General features: G+C 42.6%; 1 protein-coding gene across 1 annotated transcript; it reads left to right on the forward strand.

Annotated features, from left to right (window-relative positions):
• Positions 1-266: 266 nt before the first annotated feature.
• On the forward strand, positions 267-20960 carry jakmip3 (Janus kinase and microtubule interacting protein 3; the record flags this gene model as incomplete). Its single annotated transcript, XM_084568104.1, has 22 exons — positions 267-401; positions 2707-2949; positions 4415-4654; positions 6856-7050; positions 7773-7886; positions 7982-8128; positions 9606-9743; positions 9974-10009; positions 10237-10308; positions 11125-11229; positions 11415-11537; positions 11626-11709; positions 15205-15267; positions 15498-15596; positions 15713-15811; positions 16145-16198; positions 16528-16593; positions 16884-16952; positions 17238-17315; positions 17905-18126; positions 18216-18281; positions 18368-20960. The coding sequence occupies 22 exons, from the start codon at positions 267-269 to the stop codon at positions 18416-18418; spliced, it is 2499 nt and encodes an 832-aa protein (XP_084424230.1). The 3' UTR covers positions 18419-20960.
• Between the last annotated feature and the right edge of the window lie 160 nt (positions 20961-21120).

The raw sequence follows: 21120 nt of genomic DNA on the forward strand, positions 1-21120 counted from the left end.
ATACAACTGTTTCTGAAGTTTCTTCCTGTGCTGACACTATTAAGACTTCTAACACTCGTAAAACTACTGTTATTAAAGCTGTACAGCTGATTAGTAAAAAATTCATCCAACCAGTACAAACTGGTGAACGTGTGAATCTGACCATGTGTTCATTGTTTGTGTGTATCGGTATTTTTGTGTGGACAGGTGCAGATGTAGTCAAACTTCAGGTTGACTGACAGCTCACTGGGAGGGGGGGGGGGTGGAGTCTGCAGGTGGTGGTGGTGATGTCAAAGCGAGGACCAGGAGGGCGGGGGAAGGGGGAGCGACCAGACGCCATGGCAACCCTTCAAGCTGCCAATGAGGAGCTGAGAGCCAAACTGACAGAGATCCAGATCGAACTACAGCAGGAAAAGAACAAAGTAAGGACTACTCCCATTACTACTACAAAACCGTTACAGTTGTACTGTAAAGAAGTACTGCTCCATAGTACTAAACCGTAGTACTTAACCATGGTGCAGAATGTAGTGCTTCTTCACAGTACTGAACTATCGTACTGCTCTGTATTACTGCTCCATTGTACTGTATTTCACTCTTCTACAGTGCATCTGGAAAGTATTCACAGCGCTTCACTTTTTCCACATTTTGTTATGTTCCAACCTTATCCCAGTGATTAAATTCATTAAATTTTATTATTATTTTTTTTTACTGAAAATCCTTCACACAGCACCCCATAATGACAATGTGAAAAACTTTTTTTTCAGATTTTTGCAAATTTATTAAAACTAAAAAACTCAGAAATCAGATGTACATAAGTATTCAAAGCCTTTGCTCAATACTTTGTTGATAAACCTTTGGTAGCAATTGCAGCCTCAAGTCTTTTTGAATATGATGCCACAAGCTTGGCACACCTATCTTTGGGCAGTTTTGCCCATTCCTCTTTGTAGCACCTCTCAATCTCCTTCAGGTTGGATGGCTACAGCGTCGATGCACAGCCATTTTCAGATCTCCAGAGATGTTCAATCAGATTCAAGTCTGGGCTCTGGCTGGGCCACTCAAGGACATTCACAGAGTTGTCTTGAAGCCGCTCCTTTGATATCTTGGTTGTGTGCTTAGGTCGTTGCCCTGCTGAAAGATGAACTGTTGACCCAGTCTGAGGTCAAGAGCGCTGTGGAGCAGGTTTCATCCAGGATGTCTCTGTACAATGCTGCATTCCAGAGGTGGGAAGTAACGAAGTACAAATACTTCGTTACTGTACTTACTGTACTTAAGTAGATTTTTCAAGTATCTGTTCTTTACTTGAGTATTTATTTTTCTGACAACTTTTTACTTTTACTCCCTACATTTGTACACAAATATCTGTACTTTCTACTCCTTACATTGGAAAAACCGGCTTGTTACTTTTTTAACCTCCACGGATGACATGATGTAAAAAACGTGACATGACCGGGCATGAGTAGAGCATCGGACTAAAGAAGGAAAGTCGATGGTGCGCTCATAAAATGACTGGCCTGTTGGTGATACCTGTTGACCTGATGCTGAAGGAGCCTGTTGTCAATCAAAATTCACAGGGGACTGAGAATTAGACCAGTCGCATCATATTTAGTAAAAAGACGATCTATGCATATAGACAGTTTGGTTTTCTCCAAACATGAAGCCTTGTATTCACGCCAAAGAATGCAATCTTTGTCTCATCAGACCAAAGAATTTTGTTTGTCATGGTCTGAGAGTCCTTTAGGTGCCATTTGGCAAACTCCAGGTAGGTTGCCATGTGCCTTTTACCCAGCAGTGGCTTCTGGCCACTCTACTATACAGGCATGGATGTAATTTTGAGGGGGGACACAGGGGACATGTCCCCTGCACTTTTTCAAAAGGTCGTTTTGGTCCCCTGCACTTTTTACCGTCCAAAAACAATGTTACGCTATAGTAAACAGAGACACGTCAAGCACTAGGACCAAGCGGAAAACGGCCGCTCAAGCTGAAGCCTGTTTCCCTTAGTTTAGCCCCGCCCACAAGCTCCTCGATTGGCTCTGCCATTTCTTGTGTGATTGGCCGTCCCCGCTGTCACTCCACCTTGCTGTCACACTGGTCTGCTAGTCTGAGGTCAGGAGTCCTTGTTAACCTGCTCCTGTAAGTTGGGCGTTTGTTCTGCCTGGGTCACGTCAGCTAGAAGGATTGTAATATCAGAGGTTTCATTTACATTAACGTTTGAATCGGTGTCCATGTGTATATGTGCGTGCCGACATTTTATTCAATTTCTCTCCACCTGTGATGCCAGTTTGACCTGCCCACCACTGGGTGGTGCTATGTAAATGAGCTCTGTTTACCATAAATTCCATAAATAAGTGTAAAATTGGTGGTACTGAGTTGGAGTGACGTTGACTAACACAGAATTGGATGATAATGTTTTGCTACATGCTTTACAACCAGTCAAACCAAAAAAAGGGAACATTAAACTTAAAAGTAGCAATAGAAAACTAGAAGAACTACTAGAAAACAGTAGTAGTTTTATTAAAAATACTTGTGTCCCTCCCACTTCTGAAATCAAAATTTCGTCCTTGTATACAGACCTGATTGGTGGATTGCTGCAGAGATGGTCATCCTTCTGGAAGATTCTCCTCTACCCACAGAGGAATGCTGGAGCTCTGACAGATGTTACTGCTACCTCTACGACGCTTTAGTACTACGACTACACTCTCTCTTAGATCTACTCTTGTCTTCTCCCAGGTAAGCCGTCTGGAGAGAGAGAAGAGTCAAGAGCTCAAGGCGGAGCATCACCGAGCAACAGTTGCTGTGACGGAGCTAAAGACCAAGCTCCACGAGGAGAAGCAAAAGGAGCTAGCAGTTACCAGGGAGACGTTACTACGGCAACATGAGATGGAGCTCATGAGGGTCATCAAAATCAAAGATGGAGAAATCCAGCGCCTGAACGGACTGGTGGCAACGCTGAGGGATGGATCCACGGACAAGGTGATCCACCTGGTCTGCCTTCACCCATCCACCCATCCATCCCTCCATCATTAATCCACCCAACCATCCATCCATCCATCCATTGATCCACCCATTCACCCATCCACCCATCCATTTATCATCCATCCATCTATCTGTCCAACCATCCATCCATCCATCCATTCATCTATCCTTCGAGTTATGTGATCAGCTTGGGGGAGATAACATTGTTAAATGCTGAACTGAAGTCAACAAACAACATTTTTGCCTGCATGTTTTCTTACTGTCCATATATGAGAGGGTATAGTTCAGATATTATTTCCATTTTTTGCAATAAGCTAATTGGCGAGGGTCCAGTGTGGGTGGGACACAGGTTTTAAGGTGTGCCAGGACTAGCCATTCAAAGCTCTTCATTATGATGGATGAGAACGCTACAGGACGGTAGTCATGTAGGCATGCTGACCTTGAGTGTTTACATACTGGCACAACGGCGATGGATTTAAAACACATTGGGACAACTGCCTGGGCAAAAGAAGTTGAAGATGCCTGTTAGGACCCCAGCAAGCTGTTCTGCACATGTTGTGTCTGGGGATGCCATCGGGCACCAGAGTCTTGTGTGCATTAATTTGGCTCCATGCAGCACAGACATTAGTGGTGGAGTGAGTGTGGGGAACTGGTAGTCAGCAGGGGGTTTGGCTGTGGTGGCTGCAACTGTCCATGTGAAAGCCAGCAAAAGTAATTTAGCTCATTGAGAATGGAGACATTGAGTTAATGCTCTTGTAGTCACTAATAACTCTGATGCCATGCCACATGTATTGGGGGTCAGAGTTTGTGAAGTGAGCCTTAATCTTCAAATTGTAGGAGCACTGTGCACTGTGAAGTACATCACTGTGTTACCAGATTTCCAAGAAAATCATGATGTTACAATTAAATTGGCATGGAAAATACTGGGTAAAGAGAGCCAGTGTGGTGTTAGTTTTGGGTTAGCTCTCAGTCCTCTGCACTTACCCCCCCCCCCCCCCCCCCATCTACACTCTGTGGTTCAAGAAACGGCCCACACTCTCTGAGAACATGGATACCAGCCATCATGCCCCTTCCAGCTCACTCCCCTCCCACACCTAGCAGGAGGGCATCCTGTACTATGTGCTATAGTAATGTGGAGACTGTTCAATTCAATTCAGTTTCATTTATATAGTGTCAGTAAAAGTACAAATTGTCTCAAGATGCTTTATTAAACTCCAGTCTGAAACCAAGCCTGAAACCCCCAGAGCAATCGTAAAGGCGACGGTGGCAGGAAGAACTCCCTTTTAACGGGAAGAAACCTTGACCAGAACCCAGCTCATATGGAGGGACCCATCTGCCTAAGGCCAGCCGGGTAGAGACAGAAACAGAGAGAGAGGGGAGCAGCAGGAGGAATTAGATTGTTGAAGATGTAAACTCCTGAAGGTGTGGAGGGTGTTTAATACTCTGTTCTCTCATTTTTCAGGTAAGGAGCGCCCTGCTAGCAGAGGTGGAGGAGGGAAGGAGGAACTGGGAGGTTGAGCGTTGTCGTCTCCAGCAAGAAGTTCAGGAGCTACGAGGAGCGAAGAAAAGCACTGAGGAGGCTCTAACATCAGCACAACAAGCCTGCCAGGCACGAGCAGCCGAGCTCCGGTCAGCTCATCACCAACACCAGGAGGAGCTAAACAAGACCAAGAGAGACTGTGAAAGGGAAATCCGTAGACTGGTATGAGCCACTGTCACATATACGTGACTGTTAACACACATTGTTACTATCAACATACAATACGAATGACTGATGTTTGTGGTCTTGTAGACCATGGACCTCTTTAACAACCTCTTTAAAAACGTAATGAAGACTGTAACAGTTCCTAATTGAACAGAATATCTCCAGAGAGACGGGTTGGGGTACGCTGTACTCTGGAACCACAGAACAGATATAAATATTTATCAACCACACTCCAAGCTGATGATCCATTTTTCATTAAATAATTTCTTCATTTCCTGAAATTCAAATTTGCCACAGAAATATGATCAAGTTAGAGGGTGTGTACAAAGTTTGACTCAATTTATTTGGGAACACCAACTGAACTAAATTTAAATTCAACTATTTAACTTATTGAATCAATTACCCCCTGAATCAGAGTCAGTTAGCTCTAAGTGTTATTGTACCTTTAACTCAGAGCCAGGACAAACATACAACACCATTTCAAGACATGATACTGATACTGATACTGTTACATACTGAGATTGATGTTGATTGATTGATTGAAGTGTTTATTTCGAATATGCAAACCAAAAGAAAAAAGAAAAGTAAGGCAAAACATTTAAACATAGAAAAACATATTCGAAAAGGAGTGAGAAGAAGAATAACTTATAAACTCCCACCCCTTCTAAATAGACTGACGGAGGAGTTTGTGAGGCATTACATTTTGAAAAGGGTAGCTGAGGGAGAAATAATTATTTCGTAAGGAAAACAAACCATAACTGTAATAAATAATAAAGATGTAGGTAAAGCTTTTAGGTTTAAAATAATGTTTTACTAAATGAAAATCCAACAAAAAATCATCTTTAACTTCTGCATACTGTAAATCTTATTAATACTGAGATGAGTTTTATACAGACTGCAACTCAAATCCCAAACGGGTTCATTGCAGCTTAAACATCATCTTTATCATATCTCCAGTCCAGTTTGTAAAGGTTTGTCCTAAAATCATGTTCTGTATATTGGGTTTTCAGTTTTCATATTCGTGAGAAACATAATACAACAAGTTGTGAAATAAATTAGAAAATAATCAGATGTTGTCACTGTTCCTGATGAATGAATACATTATTTAAAGAGTGAACTCATGAGGAAGATGTAGTGAGAGACACCGACTGGTACAGCTGAGTTCAGCAGAAGGAGAGACACTGTGAGAGCCAAACACAGACTGGTACAACACAACATGCTCTGTATTTACACCCAGAACACTGCTCCACTTCGCTTTCTCTGAGTCTGCTGAGAAAAAAGACTCAGGAAACAAATCTAAGAGCCTTTAACCTCTTATCTTAGTAGCACTAAGATAACCGTGGACAGAAACACTCCTTTTATCAATGGAACCATCTGCTTTAGGCAGAGAAGAGAAGAGAAGAGAAGAGAAGCGAAGAAAAGAGAAGAGAAGAGAAGAGAAGAGAAGAGAAGAGAAGAGAAGAGAAGAGAAGAGAGTAACAGGAGTTCATAACCTATGGGCGACGTGTGATACATCAACACATTTAGTGAAGACATTGATCAAAATATACAGAATGGAGAAATATAGGTTTGCAGTGGAAGAAAGACTCTCATCATCCACAGAGAAGAAGTATTATCTCTGCAGAGAACACAGCTGTTAGTTCATCAGACGCCATCTGATTGGTCATCTGGTTCAAACGCTTCCTCTACTCTTTGAACACAGTCCTAATTCATAGACTGGGAATCCAGAGTGCATCATCACCATGACGACTCGGCGAAAAGACGAAAAGAAGGATTTTATCAGAAAATAAGAGATGTTGATATACAACACAGAAGAACTCTCTAGATAACTCCACCTCTGACCTGTCTGTCTGAACAACTCCACCTCTGACCTGTCTGTCTGACTAACTCCATCCTCACCTGCTTGTCTCAATAACCTAACCCTCACTTGTCTGTCTTAATAACGCCATCCTCACCTGTCTGTCTGAGTAATGTCATCTTCACCTGTCTGTCTGAGTAATGTCATCTTCACCTGTCTATCTGAATAACTCCACCCTCACCCATCTGTCTGAGTAACCCCACCCCTCACCTGTCTGTCTGAGTACCCCACACTCATCTGTCTGATCAGACAGAGCGAATGGACATACATCAGCTGACTAACCCCCCTCTAACCTGTCTCCCTGTCTGTGTCCCTGTCTGTCTCTAACCTCTTTGTGCAGATGGATGAAATAAAACTGAAGGACAGAGCTGTCAGTGTTTTGGATAAAGCTTTGGGGCTTCAGGCTGGACACGCCCACCGCCTCCAGTTACAGACTCAGGCTGCTGAGCAGCAAATCGCAGCCCTGAGAGATGCACAGAGGGCGGGGCTTAACCACCCTGTCCCCAGCCCCACCCTTAACAACATTTCTCACATTGTAAGCCCCACCTTTTCCGCTTGTTCAAATGGCATGGAAACACCTTTCTTTTGTTTCTTGTCAGTTTTACAGCATTTCTGAAAGGAGCCGACCTCCCACCCTTTGATCCAGTGTCACAGATTATTGTAGATCATTGTGGACCACCTCTAGTTCTGACACAGTGAGAGTCAGTGCAAAACTTTGGCTGCTAGCATTTAATCAAAACTATTAGAGATTCAGGTTGACCAAATGACCATTACATGAGAGATTTTAATGGCTGTCGTCATTCAACACTTTACTGTGTGTGCAGTGATGTTTGTGCTGGTTTAGTTGGACCACCACCAGAGCAGGTAGAGCAGCTGGTTGAAGACTTTACAGTTCATAAGTTTATTCCTCTTTCTTCACTCGTTGTCAGTCCAAAGTTAGGAAAATATCATGCAACCAGGTGATCAGGTACACTTACTAATTTTAAAAGAAATGCTTCATCCTGGTACTTTGTCGTATGACAAAGAATCCACTTTGTCAGAAAGAACAGACAGACTCCTTGCTTCTGACTGATATGTTTTTAATTACTACAATACCCATGAGCATCCACTGTCGATTCATTAGGTGTTTTTGGTTCTTACTTCTGGTTAACAGGATGCGAAGGTTTGTGACGGGTGATTGACTTCTTTCCTTTAGTTTTCACGTTGTGTGGGCTTGAAACTTTGTCTTTTGATCAGACCTGTTGATCTTGTGTCCAGTCTCAGGAGGACCGTGACACTCGTAGGTTTCAGCTGAAGATTGCAGAGCTCAGTGCTGTCGTCAGGAAGCTGGAGGATCGAAATGCTCTGCTGTCTGAAGAACGTAATGAACTGGTAACACAGATTGGATTTAATCTGGATTGATTTGTTTTTAAGTCTGTATTTAATTTGTTTAATATGTATTTTTATGTCTCTTGTACATCCTGTAGCTGAAGCGTCTGAGAGAGACAGAGAGTCAGTTTCTTCCTCTTCTGGACAAAAACAAACGCCTGAGCAGGAAAAATGAAGAACTAGCTCTTGCACTGCGTCGCCTCGACAACAAGCTGCGCTTTGTCACACAGGAGAACATGGAGATGGTAACTATGTCGACACATGGACATAGTTGGTTTTGTCCCAGTGAAACCAGATAGGAACAAGAACAAATCAGTTTCTTGTACAAACAAATATTACTTTATAAATGTAATACACTGCCTGGCCAAAAAAAGTCTCCACCTGGATTTAACTAATAAATAGGTAGGAGCCTCCTATTGGATAATTACTGCATGGGTGATTATGTTTCAGCTGACAACAAGTTATTTAAACCCAACCGATGCAATGAGTAGCTTCTCATTCCTTCAACAACCATGTCTAAAGACACATCCTGTGGTCGTCTGTTTGAGAAGGGTCAAATCATTGGCATGCATCAAGCAGAGAAAACATCTAAGGAGATTGTAGAAACTACTAAAACTGGGTTAAGAACTGTCCAAGGCATTATTAAAAACTGGAAGGATAGTGGAGAAGCATCAGGGTAAGAAGAGAGGCAGATGAAGTGATGCACCCATCATGCCTAGTGTCTACTGTACAAGCCTGTGGGGGCAGTGCTATGATCTGGGGTTGCTGCAGTTGCTCAGGTCTTGGTTCAGCAACATTATGTGTCCAAAGAATGAGGTCAGCTGACTACCTGAATATACTGAATGACCAGGTTATTCCATCAATGGATCATATTCCAAGATGACAATGCCAAGATTCATGGGGCTCAGATTGTGAAAGAGTGGTTCAGGGAGCATGAGACATCATGTTCACACATGGATTGGCCACCACAGAGTCCAGACCTGAACCCCATTGAGAATCTCTGGGGTGTGCTGGAGAAGGCTTTGTGCAGTGGTCAGACTCTCCATCATCAATACAAGATCTTGGTGAAAAATGAATGAAACACTGGATGGAAATAAATCTTGAGACATTGGAGAAGATTGTAGAAACAATGATACAGAGAATGAGCTGGAATCAAAGTAAAAGGCGGCCCAACAACTTTTTTTTTTTTTTTTTTTGCCAGACTCTGTATTTTAGTACTTTAACAAATACTACACACTCTATTTGAGAAAACTGAAGACCTGATTCAGACATTCAGTTTCCTCATGCAGACCAACAAGAAGTTGGGTTAGTGGGAAGTGAAAGTCCAGTAACTTCTTCTCACCAGTTTGGGACAGGATCTTATTCAAACTGAACTACAGTATTATCATTTAATGTGTGGTGTGCGCTTGTTGCTTTATAACAAAGTTATTTCTCTTCAGTTTTCTAATGGTTCAGCTTAATACTACAGAGAAACTCGACTGTATCATTTGTTTGTGTCAGGTCTTTTGAAATGAAGAGAGGGACCAGACTGTATGACTATACAGAGACATATGTGGACTGACCCACATATCACGATTGTAGAATTGAAAGTAACATGTGTTACAGTGTTGCATGTCCAGCTCCACCTGAAGCAATGTGCATGTATCCAGAAACAATCAAAACTAAAACTGCACCAGATGCCAGTGTTGCCATTGTCACACTTTTATTTGCTGTGGTCCTCAGAGGAGACCGAGTTCATTAAATGATCTGGACCGTAGTCATTCCACCAGTTACCATGGTTACAGCCAAGACGAGAGAGAGATGGAGTTTCTACGTTTACAAGTCCTGGAGCAACAACACATAATCGACGACCTGTCCAAGGTATTACTACTACTACTACTACTACTGTTGTTAGCACTGCTAATACTAGTACGACTACTATACACCAACAATCTGCCCAAGATATTAATACTACTACTACTGTTGTTTGTACTTTTGGTACAGCTAATACTAGTACTACTTCTATATGCCATCAATGACCTGTTCAAGCTACTACCACAGCATTTTTGTTCAACTTTTTAATGTTATTAAAACTCTGTTTGTGTTTTCAGGCTCTGGAGACAGCAGGTTATGTGAAGAATGTCATCGTAAGTATTGAATGGTTTGATGACAGATGTGTGAAGCTGTTTTCTGAGAGACACGGACAATTTTAAAGTCTAGACTAGTTGATTAAATGAAACCCATTTGGAGACAAACAAAACAAACAAAACATAAACAAATGAATACTGGACTTAGATCAAATTAGTGGACTTAGTGACTTAGTGGACACAAAGACAACTCCCTCTAATAGAAGTGCTTTGTCTTTGTTCTACAGGAGCGTGACATGTTACTAAGATACAGGCGTCAGGAGTCTGTGAGGAGGAAACGGACCTTCAGAGCATGCAGGGTGAGATTGGACCACTGCCTGATTATTTGTTTGCTCCAGTTACTCCTGCCTCTGGGAGTTCTTCTACCAGAGTGTAGACCATGTCTACAATAGGTGCATTGTCAAGGTCATAGTGCATCCTCCTGTCACTACTTAAGTCTGAACTGTGTGTCCGTAGAATGTTGTATTACCTAGTTGGAGTGGACAGGGTGAAACAAAAAATGGACATTGGCCAGGACATTGTTGGGGGGCCGGGCTTGCCCAGCAGTGTTATACTGTAACTTAGTTTGTAAATGACTACATCAGGCTCTGTGAAGGTGAGCTGCTTCTACAAACAACAAGGACATCAACGTCTGCTGAGCAGAACGAATTCCACAAATGTTTATGCTGTGGGTAATTAATTATGTCATGAAAGAAGATCAGAGGGCACTGAGGAGGACTAAAGACTGGTAAAACGAACAGAACTGAGGGAAAGCTGCAGCAGAACAATCAGATAGAGGTCTGGGGATAAGTGAGGAACAGTGCTGGTATCAAAAGTCAGAAAGGTCAGAAAAATATGTCAAACCAACCCAAACAGAACCTTCCTAAACCTCCACTATCATCACCATTCCCATCTTGGTTAAACCTCCTCATGAAGACTTCATCATTACTGAGACCTAAATGAGATTTTCTTGGTATAACAGAAATCACCATTAGTTCAATATCTGCAATATATCTGTCTTTGCATGGTGTGGTGGGGAACTGGACCCCCCCGGTCTTTTAGTAGTGGTGCATCCTATCTCATATAATGTAACCTGTGCTGTTGAGTTGTTTGAACTATGTTGTGTATGTGTGCAGGTCATAGAGACGTTTTATGGTTACGATGAAGAGGCGTCTATAGACTCGGATGGATCCTCTTTGTCCTTTCACACTGACAGAACTCCAGATACCGAACCAGACGAGGTACTCAGGCTGAAAACTCTGTTTAGAGATGAATCTTTAGAGTTACAAACACTCAGAGGTAAACTACTGATTGAAGCCTGGAGATTAGTCAGTCATACAAACTATAGACTAATAGTAGACAGTTTATTTATAACCACGCTGGTATTGTTAGCGCTCTAACTGGCAGTTCTGTGTTTTAGGGGTGTGTGCGGGAGGAGGCGGAGCTTCGTTACCGTCAGCTGACTCAGGAGTATCAGGCGCTGCAGCGAGCGTACGCTCTGTTGACAGAGACGAGTGGAGGAAACTATGATGCCGAGAAGGAGATTAAGGTGACTCTGCCTCTGAGCAAGGCTGCATCATGCTGCTATGAAGCAAGGCACTCTTTGTCCACTCACTCACTCTGTTCATGTGTTGCAGACCAGAGAGCAGCTGCTGACTGAAATTAGCCGGTATCAAACCAGAGTTGCAGATCTGGAGTCAGCACTGAAACAACAAGGACTGGTAACACCCACAGACTGTAGAGACAGACTTTACAGGGCAGTTATTTCAAACTGATGTAAGATACAGACTCCTAAGTCCTTAGTCCAGGTGAGAATATTATCTGCGTTCCGATTAGCTCCAGGGTAGACTCCTTGAGAAAAGGGGGTGTGTCTTCATGCTGATCAAAGGACCAATGAGAGTTAGACAGAGGTGGAACAATACAACTTAGAACTGAATCATGTTCCGTAAAGAGCCAAACAAATGCAGAACAGATCAACTTAAAGCTATCGAAGGGTGGAGGTCAGTGTTTATGGTTTGTTGTTCTGAAATACGAAGTACGAAGTTAAAACGCGTCAACGAACACAATGGCACTGCGCCTGTTTAATTCAGAGCATAAGCCTCGCCCAGGAAGAGGGAGGGGCTTACAGTGGCATCACCTGTTTGAATAGTAAAAACTTGTTGTTAGGGTGACTCTCTGTGGAACATGACTCAACACATCTGATAGAACCATTAATATAGAACTGTTACAGTCACCTTAGACTGGTCCTCAACAAAGTGATCAACTCAAATTCATTAAGAGAAATTAGCAAGACTAACTTTGTAACAAATTCATCATGCATCATGTCATCTACCTGCTGCTTAAGACATTTGTCAGGATTAAATGTATATGGATGCTATTGTATTGGCTACAAGTCACCCACCTCAATATCGTGCATTAGTATACGAGTCTGGGAAGGAATATCAGCAAACATTTACTGAAACAAGTTTACTAGTCTCAAATGATTCTGCTAGATCAGAACATTGCACATCAGAAAGATGACCCATGCAATCTGGAAGATTTTCACTTCAGCACAGGACAGCTCCTCTGAACCCTCTCTACTACCAGTCTAACACAAGGAGAGGTAACTTCAGCACTGGACAGCTCCTCTGAACCCTCTTACTGCCAGTCTAACACAAGGAGAGGTAACTTCAGCACAGGACAGCTCCTCTGAACCCTCTCTACTACCAGTCTAACACAAGGAGAGGTAACTTCAGCACTGGACAGCTCCTCTGAACCCTCTCTACTACCAGTCTAACACAAGGAGAGGTAACTTCAGCACTGGACAGCTCCTCTGAACCCTCTCTACTACCAGTCTAACACAAGGAGAGGTAACTTCAGCACTGGACAGCTCCTCTGAACCCTCTCTACTACCAGTCTAACACAAGGAGAGGTAACTTCAGAACTGGACAGCTCCTCTGAACCCTCTCTACTACCAGTCTAACACAAGGAGAGGTAACTTCAGCACTGGACAGCTCCTTTGAACCCTCTTACTGCCAGTCTAACACAAGGAGAGGTAACTTCAGCACTGGACAGCTCCTCTGAACCCTCTCTACTACCAGTCTAACACAAGGAGAGGTAACTTCAGCACTGGACAGCTCCTCTGAACCCTCTTACTGCCAGTCTAACACAAGGAGAGGTAACTTCAGCACTGGACAGCTCCTCTGAACCCTCTTACTGCCAGTCTAACACAAGGAGAGGTAACTTCAGCACTGGACAGCTCCTCTGAACCCTCTTACTGCCAGTCTAACACAAGGAGAGGTAACTTCAGCACTGGACAGCTCCTCTGAACCCTCTCTACTACCAGTCTAACACAAGGAGAGGTAACTTCAGAACTGGACAGCTCCTCTGAACCCTCTTACTACCAGTCTAACACAAGGAGAGGTAACTTCAGAACTGGACAGCTCCTCTGAACCCTCTCTACTACCAGTCTAACACAAGGAGAGGTAACTTCAGCACTGGACAGCTCTTCTGAACCCTCTTACTACCAGTCTAACACAAGGAGAGGTAACTTCAGCACTGGACAGCTCCTTTGAACCCTCTTACTACCAGTCTAACACAAGGAGAGGTAACTTCAGAACTGGACAGCTCCTCTGAACCCTCTCTACTACCAGTCTAACACAAGGAGAGGTAACTTCAGCACTGGACAGCTCCTCTGAACCCTCTCTACTACCAGTCTAACACAAGGAGAGGTAACTTCAGCACTGGACAGCTCCTCTGAACCCTCTCTACTACCAGTCTAACACAAGGAGAGGTAACTTCAGAACTGGACAGCTCCTCTGAACCCTCTCTACCACCAGAGGTATATCCAAAAAGGGTTAAAAAAAAAAAAAAAAAGCAACTGGACTTGTAGACTGTAGCTTCTTCAGTTCTAGAACTGAAGAAGCTACTCGGATGAGTGGTGAAACGTCTTTTCAAAAAACTCGTAAGTCCAGTTGCCTTTTTCTTTTAACCCTTTTTGGATATACCACGACCTGGATGACTGAGAACCTTCACAGACACAAGGAGAGGCAACTTCACCTGTCTCAGTTTGAGGTTTTATTTGTACATGTTCCCTCTCACAGAAGGGCTTCAACATATTGACAAGACGAGATCTGTGTCAACGATCTGCAGTGGGCACAAGATCATCTTCATCATCAACCTTTATTAGCACCAGATAAGATCAATATATTGAGCTTCCAGGCTAGAACCAGGGATCTGAATCCATACTAAAACTTTATCACCAGGTAAAAATGTTCTACTTTCATCAAACCAACTGAGATGGACTAAGCCCAAAGATTCCTGTACCACCTCCCTAATGGAAAACATCTGTAAATGTATATGCAGCACCACAACTATATATTTCATTCCAAAACCTACCACTGGCATATCAGAACCTACAGCAGAACCATTATCAAAGGGTAACACTCCCTAAAGCTCGTGAAGACAACACTGTCCATAACAAATGGAGCAGAATCCATCACATCAGTGGACAGCTCTTTAGATGCCACAGGTTTGTTTACCAAAATTACTGATTTTACATGTAACTTATTCAATACAAGACAACCTGCCACAATATGCCCTCTTTTCTTTCAATAGTAGCACATTACATTGTCCATTCCCTTCACATCTTCCTTGACAGTCTTCACCTTCAGCTTTGAGGACCCAAAAGTCCTGGCACCTCCTGAGCAACACTTTTAATTACCATTCCACGACCACTTTGACCATCAAGAGCCTAAAAATCAAGACGGCTCCTGCTGCAATGGCTGGAGGAAAGAGAAGGAGAAGGAGGGGAGAGAGCGAGAGAGAGCGAGAGAGAGCGAGAGAGAGCGAGAGAGAGGGAGAGAGAGCGAGAGAGAGCGAGAGAGAGCGAGAGAGAGCGGCGGGTTCCTTCCATTATTTATTGGATCCTTTTGATGACCTTTGATCAGCTTCACCTGAGGGAGAGAAGACAATAAACCACATTCAACAATTCTTTACTTCTCTTGTAAGCACAGGGGTAAACCAGAGCCTGTAACAAGAACATAGCGCTAGAACCACAAATGTAGATCGTAGAGCTAGAACAATGAATATAGAGCATAGAGCGTATAACATAGAAGAGTTCTGTTAGAGGTCTGATCTATAAACCAATCACATGACATAACGTTTTATGTTAATCACATTATCAGTAGTATCTCTGTCTCTGTCTCTGTCTCTCTGTCTCTCTGTCTCTGTCTCAGGATGTGAAATGGGTGGAGGAGAAGCAGGCGTTGTATCAGAGGAATCAGGAGCTTGTGGAGAAGGTGAAGTATTTGATTCGATTTGATTTGAGCCATTATTATTATTTTCTCCTCTAGAGTGTCCTGATCGTTAGTCATATCAAACATTCATAATGAATCTAGAACAACATATATACATATATATATATATGTATATATATATATATGTGTATATATATATATACATATATATATATATGTCTATGTTTATACACACACACACATGGACTTTGGATGTTGATGGTGTTTTACAGGTGAGGCAGATGGAAGGTGAAGAGCTCCGACTGAAAAATTACATCCAGGACGTCAAAGACCAAAATGAGCTGCTGGAGTTCAGGATTTTAGAGCTGGAGGTAAAAACACTCTGCACCAACTACTTCCTGCTGTCAGACAGACATGAACAAGTTGGTGACAGAGTGATGGACATGCTGTCTCTCTGTTACTATGGAAACATATGTTTGCTTTTCAGGAAAGGGAGCGACGCTCGCCCGCCATTAACTTCCAACAACTCCATTTCCCAGAAGGCCTCAGCCCTCTGCAGATCTACTGTGAGGCAGAGGGAGTCACTGTGAGTAATGCCAGAGTACATCTGAACACGTGTAAATATACCTAAATATATATGAACACACCTGAACACACGTGAGGTTAAGGTTGGAAAGGCAACTGCAGATTTAACCCAGTGACAGAAAAAATTAAAAACTTTGTCATCCGTCCTGCCCTCTGCCTTCCTCTCCCAGTTATTAACAACCAATGCTTTTATCTATTGTATCATCGTGGACTGAAAGACCTGTATTTGTAGCAGTTAAAAGATCTCAAAGGAAGACTTAGCGCTTTGAATTATATTTTTATCACTAACCCTCACCCTAAATTAATGAAGTGTTCATTTGATTTCGTTGACCAGGACATTGTAATCAGTGAGTTGATGAAGAAGCTGGACATTCTGGGAGATAACGCCGTAAGTGTATGTTGAATTTATTTTGTACATGTCTGTGTCAGTCACAGTGTTACATTAAACATGGCCTGAGTGACAGTGTCTCTGAAATATGATCCAGTTTGTGAGAACACATTTAACCTATCAGCAGCCACATGCACCATATTTACATGTTATTTATACTGGACACAGCTCATAAAGGGTTCTATGTGAACATGTTGCTACAACACGTTGAAACGAGTTTGACTGATCTGCAGTCTCATGATCGATGGATTACTAGTGAATCTGACTAAAACTGACAAGTGTCAAATGTGAAATATAAACTGATGTGTTGTCGTGTTGTGTTCCTGTAGAATCTGGCCAATGAGGAGCAGGTGGTTGTGATTCATGCCAGGACGGTGCTCACTCTGGCAGAGAAGGTGAGAAACGCTTGAACATAAGATCTAAACCATCCTCCCTTATGCTGCTCTGTAACTCTCCATTGCTGCAAGTTGTGAACTAAGACTGAAAGCTTTTAGGTTCTGTCTTCTTTCAGAATCATTAGATTGTTGTTGGTGAATTAGACATAAATATGAATAGAGGAGAAATTAAATAATGTCACTCCGTTCATGTCCAACGTCTTCTCTGTCTCTCTTTCTGTCTCTCTGTGTCTGTCACTCTAACTCTGTCTCTGTCTCTCTGTGTCTTTCACTCTGACTCTGTCTCTCAGTGGCTGGAGTCAATAGAAGTGACAAAGTCGGCTCTGCAGCAGAAGATGTTGGATATAGAGAGCGAGAAGGTAAAAATCAGCGGATTTGTGACTCGTGATCCTCAGCTCACTGCATTAACTGTTGAAACTTTATTGACTTTATCTTGAGTCATTTGGAAAAAATTGTCTCTGTATTAGATTTTACTCCTTTCACTCCTTTTTTTAATGTCATATCTCATAAATAAATTCATGAGTGCAATGTCAAAGCAGTCAAACATGGTGACATTGTTCATGGTGGCTTTAGCGGTGTTGCCTGACAGCATTCATCTGCTCTGGATTCAGATTCTTTTACAGTCTGATCTCTGTGTTTTCTAGGATCTGTTCAGTAAGCAGAAAGGTTACCTGGATGAAGAGCTGGACTACAGGAAGCAGTCGATGGATCAGGCTCACAAGGTATGAGCTATGTTCAGAGATGGACTAATAAATACCATAACCAGAGGACATCTGATCAGACCACCTGGTATCTCTTTCCCCAGCCTTTGTGCTAAGGTGATCTCATTCCTTAAAGTATCCTGTCACTAGACTGGTCAGTTCTAATCAGAACCAGAGTAAGGAAGGATTTTATTATGATCCAGAGAATAAAATACCTCTGCATCAGCTGGACAGTCCTCCAATCAATCAGAGACATTCAATTGGAAAACTAATTCAGATAACATGTGTGACTACTGTTACTGTTCTGTCCATCACCACATTAAGCCCCACCCACATGATCTGATTGGCAGATCTTGCAGAATCAGTTCCCAAAGGAAAGACGCCAGAACAACTTTCCTCCACAGACGTGACCCACAGACACAAAGAACCAGTCTAAGTCTTCCATGACCTGCCAGACCACGAGAAGGAAGCAGCAGATTAACATTCAGTACTCATCTCAACAAACACACATTTCGAACTAATCATAGCCCTGACTTGTTTCTAAATTCTTTAGTCTTGAAAAATAACCTGGCTGGACACTGAGTGTGTTTTTATTCTAAAATCTGCACAGAGGATCCTGGAGCTGGAGGCCATGTTGTTTGAGGCTCTGCAGCAGGAAGAGGAGGGATTTAAGATGGGGGAAGGTCGACTGTCTGAGAATCTAACAGAGGAAGAAAAGGAGGAGCTGAGGAGAGCCATGGACCAATGGAAACGAACTGTGATGTGTGAGCTGAGAGAGAGAGATGCCCAGATCCTCAGAGAGAGGATGGAACTCTTGCAGCTCACCCAGCAGGTAAACAGTTAAACGGTCAACATGAAGCATAAACCAGGATTAGGTAGGAAAGGTTGATGTTAATGACATGATGCTGATGTGTTTGACAGAGGAACAAGGAGCTGGAGGAATGTATTGAAGCACAGAAACGACAGATCAAAGAGCTCGAGGAGAAGGTCAGGACAGTCAAAGCTAGCAATACAGAACTAACGAAAATGCTTCCAGTGGATTCTACTAATGCTCCACTGTTTTCTCCTTTCAGTTTCTATTTCTGTTTCTATTCTTCTCTTTGGCCTTTATCCTATGGTCCTAACAGCTGCAGGTCAGTCACCCTTCATCCAGGAGTACAGAGCTTAGGTGTCCAGATGTTAACACTGACTTTGTTGTTTTAGTGTCTGCAGGAATCTGAGGTTCAACAGCTGAACTCTGGGTCTGGATCAGACCAAAGAAAGAAGGACTCAGAGGGATTCACTCACTAACGAAGGTTCACTGTCTTCACTGCTGTCAGCCAATCAGAGCAAAGCTCAGATGTCCTCTCTGTCTCACCTGACACCTTGGAGACAAAGAACAGTTTCCAGGGTAACAGAAGGACATGGTCTTCAGACAAAAGAGAAATGTTAAAACAGTAGCAGGAAGTTCTGATCCCCAAAATGTTCTGGCTGAGATTCCTGACTCTGAGCTATTGATTCTGTCCTCGGCAGGACAGCTGGACCAAACTGGTGCTGGACTTACTAGCTGTGTTTCTATCAGTGCTAGCTAATCTAGCTAACTTTATACAGTGTTAGCTAATAGCTAGCACATTTTAAATAATGCTAGATAACTTATTTGAATCCATATATTCATGTCAGCTGATTACATCAGTGTTTAGTTGGTGGGAGTTAACAGACAGAGCTCAATCAGCAGAGCTTCACCAGACTGGTTTCTAACTTCAATGAAAACTTGACCTCAGTAGCATCATAATGGAACACCTGAGAAATGTATCCACCGGTCCAGCTGAGTTTGTTTTGACTGTTTGACCTGGAGAGAGCCATCCAGATCCACTCATGGAGCTACGGTTACAGTGAGTAACCAGTCGGTTTCATCTTGGGACCAAACAGAGGAAACATTCATCACGTCACCGAGGCCTCCTGAAGGTCAGAGCTGAAAACTGATCAAACTCAATGAGAGAGAAACCTGGAGAAGTTCAGTCCAACAAGGTCCAGTGATCCAGATGAACCAGGTTCAGCTGACCCAGTTTATGATGTGGTTTAAACTAAAGAAAGTACAAAGTCAGTTCTTCATTTGTGTGACTGATGAATGGAGGATAATTCCACACAAGTAATAGAAGAATTTCTTATTTTATACGTCATGCATCCTATTATTTGGCGTCTCAGTGTTTTATGATATCATGCACATTTGTATTCTGGTATAAGAGATAATCAGAAGGAATGACATTCAAATTCAGTTTCAGATTCAGATTAAGTATATCAGTATTTTGTGTTTTTGTTATTTTTTAAATTGTATTCATGTCTTTAGTTTTAATTAAAGCTTTGGTTTATTTACACTTTCCATATTTCATTTTTGTAGTCTCAGTATTATTCTCTCTCCAGACTCATTCACCATGTAAAATGTTTCTCTGTGTGAATTATCTTCCCTCAGTCTTACAGCGTGAAGCAGGTTCAAATCAGAATTCACAATAAGAGTGTTTTTAAACCTGCATCCTGCTGTTGTACTTTTATTATCCCAGATGATATTTTTCTATCTGCTGTGACTTGGACCTCTCAACATCTCAAGAGTTGGTGTTTCAAAGTGATTAAAATGGTGGAAACAAGACTGAATTGTTTTGATTTTTTGTTGGTGATGGTGAGACTCTCTTATTTTTATCACCAGATCCAGTTTCCTCAGATATGTGACAGGAGTCTGTTTGAAATGTGAAATGATTTGGATGGATCGTCATTAAATGGTCTTCATAAACCATCAGCCAGCAGCTGCAGGTCAACTCCTCCTGTCTCTGATCACAAGCCTTCAACATGTACATTGGACACCAGAGACCAAGTCTCCATGTCTGGACTGAGTCTCCAGGTCTGGACTGAGTCTCCAGGTCTGGACTGAATCTCCAGGTCTGGACTGAGTCTCCAGGTCTGGACTGAGTCTTCATGGAAAAACATTCCCTTAACGAAGACACATTTTGTACAAAAAATTGTGTACAGAGTTTATTTGATGTATGGTTAAAGCCATCTGATATCTACTGCGTTAGAGATATGAAATACACACAGTGGTGTGTGTGTGTGTGGGTGGGTGCGTGCGTGTGTGTGTGGGTGCGTGCATGCGTGGGTGCATGTGTGTGTGCGTGCGTGTGTGTGTGTGTGTCATTAGTTGAACTGAATCTGACAAAGAAATCAGATCAAACTGCAGCGACTACAGAGCATCAAAGTAATGAGCACTGACCTGTGTGTGTGTTACAGTGTGTGTGTGTATGTGTATGTGTATTACAGCGTGTGTTGTAGTGTGTGTTGTAGTGTGTATGTTGGTGTGTTTTGTAGTTAAGGCTGTATCTTTGTGTCTTTGTGTTCACTGAAGTAGAAACAGTTGCTGCAATGTCACGTGAAGTTCAGTCTGAACACAGGACTCTGTTCAGCCAATAAAAAACCAGTAAGTAATAACAATAACAACAATAATACCATTATCAGAGACATCAACCATCAACAGAAACAGGTCGTTGAAAGGAGGCGTTGCTCAACAGTTCTCTGGACTCAGTGAGGATTCAAACCAACAAACCTCTGATCAGAATGTGATTGGTTAAAGGTCTGTGTTGTTTAAACTTTCTCCTCCACAGCTTTGTTATGTTTCTTCTTCTTCTTCTGTCTCAGACATCCTCCCCCTCCATGGCCTCCTTTTCCTATTCCTCATTCAACGCCTGAGGTCACCGGCCAATCCTTTCCCTCGTCTTCCTCCTCCTCCTCGCTTTCCTGCTTTTCCTCTTCCTCCTCCTCCTCTTCAATTTCTTGTCCTTGTCTCTGATCACTTCTGTCCATG

Source organism: Chelon labrosus (assembly GCF_963514085.1).
Source record: "Chelon labrosus genome assembly, chromosome: 19".
In the NCBI taxonomy this organism is placed as follows: Eukaryota; Metazoa; Chordata; class Actinopteri; order Mugiliformes; family Mugilidae; genus Chelon; species Chelon labrosus.